The sequence below is a fragment of the Zingiber officinale genome, chromosome 4B, assembly GCF_018446385.1.
Source record: "Zingiber officinale cultivar Zhangliang chromosome 4B, Zo_v1.1, whole genome shotgun sequence".
NCBI lineage: Eukaryota > Viridiplantae > Streptophyta > Magnoliopsida > Zingiberales > Zingiberaceae > Zingiber > Zingiber officinale.
Window position 1 is genome coordinate 101,945,698 of NC_055993.1, and position 7,071 is coordinate 101,952,768.

Consider the following 7,071-nt stretch of genomic DNA (forward strand, 5'->3'; position numbering starts at 1 on the left):
CTAATGATAAATCTGAGTAAGTTTTGATACTCAAGTCATAAGTTCATCAATTTTTTTTTAAGAATTTATCATTTTTATTTTTTAAAAAATTTTCTACTTTAATTCTCCAAAATAAATTTATCTTAATATAGGAACATCTAGGAAATAGTCAATTTGAACGAGAATTATGATATTTAATTTACCAATGAGAAATCTGAGTAATTTTTTTTAATATAATAATTTTGAATCATGATGAACTATATAAAAATTGTAAATCGATAATTCTGAATTGTGAACAGTAACTATTTTGAATAATTAAGATTAAAGATTAATCTTTTAGAAATCATTGAACTAGCGGTTTTTAATTAGTTTTTAATTTTGAACCGCTGAATGGTCGGTTCCCAATCGGAACCAATCGATGTAAGATGTAATTCCAATTGCTTTACCTTAAAATTTAATAAATAATCAGATAAATATAAGTACTCATTTTTATGTTAATATTATTTAATGGTGTCCTTTCATCCCATCATTTTCTCAAAATGTTCTCGGTAAAATATAAATTTTAAAAAATATTTTGATTTTAATAAAATATTAAAGGTTTTATTTTTTAAAAAATTATTATTCATTTTGAAAAATACCATGAGAAGAAGACCACACAAAAGCAGGAACAACCGAAATAGACCTTGTTCCCTTCTAATTAGAACGCCAAAAAGAATCGCTGAGAACCGTGGAGGGAGAGAGAGAGCGATTCCAGCGTTCTCCATTCTTTTTGGGTCTCTCTTCGCTTATCCTTAATCTCCCTTAGAGATTAGATCGATGTCGATCTCTCCAGACTCGCACGCTCCTGAAAGGTACCACCGCCGCCGATCCCCTTCATCTATTTTTATTTCCCTATAAATTATTCTGATAGTTTGAGTGATTACTTTCCTGCGCGATCTGAATAGGTAAAGGGATCGTAATCAGTTTTCTAATTGCTTTTTCTTCAAATTGTTGGAGAAATATAGCCATGATGAGTTTGAATACCTTTCTGTGGTCTTCTTTTTTGGAGTTCGTGAACAAAAGACCTGCTTTTGTGGTTTATGAAAGATATCTTGAGTGTTCATTGAATTTGCTGTGCCTTTCTTCTTTCGAGCTCATGATCTAGTTGTCATTTTGCTCGTGTAAAAAAGAAAATTGGAGGAATTGCCTAAGCAACAAAAAAAATCCATTTTTCTCCATTTTATCAGTTTAGGAAACTGAAATTTGGACGTCCAGTTGTGTTTTTGTTGGAAGAACACATTGTTTCTTTGGCAAAGCACCATACTTATTCTATCTACCACATTCATGTTCGATTCTTGTGGTTTTGTTACTAATAAATGTATCCCAATTGTGTATAGATGGCCTCTTACTATTGTATTGTCTGGCTTTTTCTTGACAAATTGATACCGAACTTTAGAATTCGTAAATGGTGATTCTTTAATTTTGGTTACTACTAATTTGCCTTCATCACTTGCATCAGCTCTCTTACTAGGCTTGCTCCAGTCGAAGCCGTTTTATTTGATGTTGATGGAACACTGTGTGATTCAGATCCCCTTCATTACTTTGCTTTCAGAGAGATGCTTTTAGAGGCATGATTTGCTAATGGCTTTCAGATTGTTGCAGCAGTACTTGATTGAAAATTAGTCTTCTAACTGAAAGAAACTTCTTGCAGATTGGTTATAACAATGGAATCCCCATAGATGAGGAATTTTTTATAAAAAACATTGCAGGAAGGCACAGTGATGACACTGCTAGAATCTTATTTCCAGACTGGGATTTTGAAAAAGCTTCTAAATTTGTTGACGACAAGGAAGCTATGTTTCGAAGGTCCAACTCAAACAATGCTTCTTTTCCTTATCAGTTTGTTCATATTTCTTGATAGAGATTGCAATGTTAATGCTCAGGATTGTGGCTGAACAATTAAAGCCAATAGATGGTATCCACAAGCTATGCAAATGGGTTGAGGATCAAGGCCTGAAGCGTGCAGCAGTAACTAATGCACCGAGGGCAAACGCAGAGCTTATGATCTCGATGCTCGGTCTTTCTGACTTCTTCCAGGTTGTCATAATTGGGAGCGAATGCGAGAGAGCAAAACCTTTCCCTGATCCTTACTTGAAGGCCCTCAAGGAGCTCAATGCTTCGGCCGAGCACACTTTCATCTTTGAGGTGGTTCATCTTTTGATATAATCGTTGGTGGTTATTCAAATTTTCTCCTCCAATTTTAGTAAGCTTGTTCATCCTTTTTGTTCATTTCTCAAGGACTCAGCATCCGGAATAAAGGCTGGTGTGGCTGCCGGAATGCCCGTTATTGGCTTAACAACGAGAAATCCTGAGAAATCTCTGAAAGAAGCAGGAGCTACCTTCCTGATTAAAGACTATGAAGATCCAAAGCTTTGGAAGGCATTGGGAGAGTTGGAAAAGGGTGGAGCAATCCTGAGATGCCAATCTTCTGTTACCAAATAATTCAAAGAAAAGAAAAGTAGGATATTCAACATTAGATCTTTGGACAAGATCATATTTGATCATAGCATTTTCCTTTTCATTGTCTTGTAAGGCAGAAGAGCAAGAACTCTGCAAACATTCATGGGTTCAATAAGATATGTTGGCGAAATCCACATATTGGATGAATGATTCACGTATTAGAGGAATGAAAGATGAATGAATAATTTTCTATTTATGTATGATCTGAGATTCAGATTATGGTCTCCTAATTAAATCAGAGTAAATGATGCTCTTTTATATGTGAAAATCCATATCCCATATGAGCCATGGATGGAGCCCAAAGGCCATCATGAACCCTCTGAAGTGCTCTAAAACCCTCAATTCAAGAGGAGTGTGCAATAGAGCAGTAGCAGGACGGTAGAGGAAGGTGCGAGAGAAGTGGCAGAGGCCGATGGCGAGCCTTCGTCCGGCAATGGACACCGCGTTGTGGGATTTGAACATGTCTTCATATAAGGCATGACCAAGGCCGTCCTCGGTGCCTTCGCTGTCGCTTGGCCTAGTGAGGACCGCATGTACTATCCGCCTGCTGTAGCTATCCTTCTTCGCTAGCGCCTTGCCCCTCTATCTGATCCCGTCATTCTCTCTGTCTCCTTCCAATGACATTGGCTCCTTCATCGTTCAATTACTCTTATTCACCCCCTCCGCTGACAATTGGTGAGCTCCCATTTGTTTCGCATTCTTCTTCTTCTTTCACGAAATTTCTAACTTTGAGCTAAGACCTATTTCAAGTTACAATTTTTTGATTGTTTAATTCACTGTTATGTAATTTTTGAGAGCAATTCACATTTGTGCGTTTGCACTGGAATGTTGCTTTGTGTGAAGAACTTTTACATGCGCAACTGAGCTTCAATTTGCATGATATCCATCAAAAGTAGTCTTCCCAGGCTTCCATGTATCTAAGAATGTTTATTGAAGTTGTTGCATATTCCACTACATGTAAACGCTATTTTGAATTGTTAGAGATCATACCCAGTGAGAAAAGGATTAACTATAACAGACCAGAGAGGTTATTAGCATATGTTGGGTTTTTTCGTCCCTGAGATATATGACTTCACATGGTGACTCATCATTCATAGATAGGCTCAGTATCTTCAAGATTGCACCATTTCTTTGAAACCAATAATAATTAGCTGCTAAATTGTAATTGGATATTCATAATACAAACAAGATATGCAGTGAGTGTAAAGATATGCATAAGAAAAGGGTTTTATATATTGACCACTCCATAAATACCACACTTCCACCTTAAATCACTTTGCTACCCCACCCTACATAATACTAGGTTCTTACAAGAGGATTTTATTTTCCCACTGCTTTACATCTTTCAAAGGTAACTATTGTATTCTCTTATGTTGATGTTTCATTATAAGTGATTATAAGAGGGGGGATTTGATTTTTCATATAGTTTGTTGGTCTTTTGATTCTTGCACAATGATCTTTCCTTGGCTTTTCTGAGTTGTCTAGACATAATGCAATACGCTACTGTAAAAGATGTTCATAGCAGATCTGTGATTATCTTTGATAGCAAAAAGGTGAAATCGTCATCTCGGAGGCTCCTCCAGGGTGACCCCCAATGTTTGGAAGAGAGGTAAATCACGGGAGATTTCACCTACGTATAATAACACATGCAAAGAGGGATTGAGACATTTCGCATCGACTGAGAATCGATCCAACAGTAATACACTTGTATGAATCAATTGCACTAGTCCGTGGGGCCGGATTTGTGATTATCTTGGAACTATGTTAGGTGGATGGCGTTAGTTGGCCAATTTTGTCCAAAAGAAAATTAATTACAAATATTAAGAAAGAAGTGGAACTTGGACTTGAAATTTTTAGACATGGAGATGAGCTAGGACAGCCTCAGTTGAAGAGCTTTGCAAAACATTTTGTTGGCAAGTCACTGTATGCAGTCAGTTTGTTCTCTCAACTTTCTCTAACACCATACACATCCTTACTTTTCCAATGGTAAGATTGTGTTTCACCTTCTGAGTATTCTGTTTACCAACGATCTCGACAACATCGATAAATATAAATGTGTAAAAAAATATTGGGAAAAGTTATTAAAACTCTACGAAGAACCAGAAGGAGCCGAATCCAGCTCCTCGATAGACACTGAGTTGTCATTAGAAGAATCCAAGACCGAGGAAATTATCGGAACAACTCTCATAGCCGAATATCTACTTGGAGATAAAGAAAGTTCATCCGAGATGAGCATCGATGAAGGAGGAGAGACATCAGAAGAAAGCAGCAACGAAGGGGGAGTATCGAATAACAAAATAACGGTAAGTAAGGTACGTTCCCGATCCCCTGAAGAACTATTTAAGTTTATCAAAATGTTTTCTAGAATTATGATTAATTTAGAAAAAGAAAACGCAACGCTAAAATTGACTTTAGTAAATGTACGTAGACAAAGATTTTGATAAGTTGAAAATAAAAAATTAATAACAAATAGTCAAATTGAAAAATGATTATATATGTTCGAATATTCCATGAAATTTCAAAGATCATCAAGCTTTAATTGGTATTTTAGAAATCGTAAGGGCAAAATTACAAGCGAGTGGAACGGGGGCGGAAGATCCAGATCAATGTGAGTCGAACTGGAGCGGAAGACCTGGAACAAAAAAGTCAATTAAAAGTTGACTTTAATGGTCTGGGCGCTTGGAATCAAAAGTCTATAATTTTGCAACGTGGCATATCCCGTTGCGACTGGAATAAAAGTTTATCCCCCTCTAAGCGTCTGGACCCCTTCCAAGCGCCCCGATCAGGACTATAAATACAGTGCTGGTCCCAGAAGGTCAGAACAACACTTGTAATTGATTATTCTTTAGTCTTGTTCTATAATTGAGTGCTTCAATTGTTGTAAGAGACTTTTCTGTCTGAAGGAGATTGTTTAGTGAGCTTTGCATCTTTCTTGGATTAACAACCTCCCCGGTTGTAAATAAGTAAATTCTCTGAGCCTCTTCTCTCTTTGATTAGTTTTCTTTTGTACAAGTGTTTATGTTAATATTGTTAGGACCAAAAGTAGCTAGAGGGGGGGGGGTGAATAGCTCGTCGCGTTCGCTCGGTGCGCTTCGTTGCTTTTCGTTGCTTGTTTCTTCTTGGATGTGCAGCGGAAAATACAGAAACAAATACAACCACGCTAACACTAGGATTTTACTTGGTATCCACCTCCAAAGGAGGTGACTAATCCAAGGATCCACACCACGCACACACCCTCCACTAAATAAACTCTCCTTTATGGTAACTACCAAAGGCGGAGAAGCCCTACAAGACTCAATACAAGAAGAGAGGGAAAGAGTACAAGAAATAGAAGCTTACAAGCTTACAATAAGTGCAAACCCTAACCCTAGTTTCTTCCTCTTGCAATGGATCCGCCTCTTGACTTGGAAAACCTCCAAGATCCTTCAAGAACTGGCGATCACGTGCTTGTAGAGAGCTGTGGAGAAGCTGGCGAAGAGCTGAAGTGAATCGGAGAAGTGATCCCGAAGGAATCGAGCGCCTGCGGCCTTTATCGACGCCAACGGTCGGATCCCGATCGATCCAAATGTTCTGAATCGATCGGGGAGGCTTTGGATCGATCCACGGATCGAGCCAGAGCGCCTCTGTGCTCTGGAAATAGCGTCTGGATCGATCCACGGATCGATCCAGCGCTTGTCGCGCGAAGCAGCATCGTCCCGATCGATCGGCTGATCGATCGGGACCTCTGGATCGATCCACGGATCGATCCAGAAGCTTTCTGTTCGCTGGGAAGAATCTGGATCGATCCACTGATCGATCCAGAGCCTGGATCGATCCACGGATCGATCCAGCACTTGGTTTTTGCCCAAAACCAAGTCCCAAACCTCCCTAACCAACATCCGGTCAACCTTGACCTGTTGGTACATCATGCCTAGCATCTGGTCACTCCCTTGACCTGCCAGGACTCCCCACCAAGTGTCCGGTCAATCCCTTTGACTCACTTGGACTTTTACTCGTCGTGCCAAGTATCCGGTCACTCCCTTGACCTACTTGGACTTCCCAACACCAGATGTCCGATCATCCTTGATCCATCTGGTTTTCCTTCCTTGCCAAGTATCCAGTCAATCCTTTGACCTACTTGGACTTCCCAACACCAGATGTCCGATCATCCTTGATCCATCTGGATTTCCCTTGCCTGGCTTCACTCACCAGGACTTTCACCTAGCTTCACTCACTAGGGTTTCCATCTGCCTAGCTTCACTCACTAGGACTTTCACCTGGCTTCACTCACCAGGATTTCCTTCTGCCTAGCTTCACTCACTAGGACTTTCACCTAGCTTCACTCACCAGGATTTCCTTCTGCCTAGCTTCACTCACTAGGACTTTCTTCTGCCTAACATTCCAGTTAGGACTTCCCAGTCAAGTATCCAGTCAACCTTGACCTACTTGACTCTTCTTCAATCAATATCTTATTGTCAAACATCTAAACCCTAACCAAGACTCAGCTTGGTTAACCAGGTCACCCTTGACCTGAGGAATATTGCACCAACAATCTCCCCCTTTTTGATGTTTGACAATACCACAATAACACTTACAATCCCACATGTAAGTTAG

The 7,071-nt window shown here is 39.4% G+C and overlaps 1 protein-coding gene across 1 annotated transcript; it reads left to right on the forward strand.

Annotated features, from left to right (window-relative positions):
- Positions 1-638: 638 nt before the first annotated feature.
- On the forward strand, positions 639-2,678 carry LOC121977782 (haloacid dehalogenase-like hydrolase domain-containing protein Sgpp). Its single transcript, XM_042530205.1, has 5 exons — positions 639-830; positions 1,478-1,586; positions 1,670-1,824; positions 1,902-2,163; positions 2,257-2,678. Exons 1-5 carry the CDS (start codon positions 796-798, stop codon positions 2,458-2,460), a joined length of 765 nt encoding a protein of 254 aa, XP_042386139.1. The 5' UTR covers positions 639-795; the 3' UTR covers positions 2,461-2,678.
- Positions 2,679-7,071: the final 4,393 nt, after the last annotated feature.

What these genes read in the sequence shown, in the direction of transcription:
- LOC121977782 (XM_042530205.1), top strand. Translation starts at nt 796, where the DNA reads ATGTCGATCTCTCCAGACTCGCACGCTCCTGAAAG. An exon ending in AAGGAAGCTATGTTTCGAAG is followed by an intron (nt 1,825 to 1,901) that starts GTCCAACTCAAA and finishes GTTAATGCTCAG; the next exon opens with GATTGTGGCTGAACAATTAA. An exon ending in AGCACACTTTCATCTTTGAG is followed by an intron (nt 2,164 to 2,256) that starts GTGGTTCATCTT and finishes TCATTTCTCAAG; the next exon opens with GACTCAGCATCCGGAATAAA.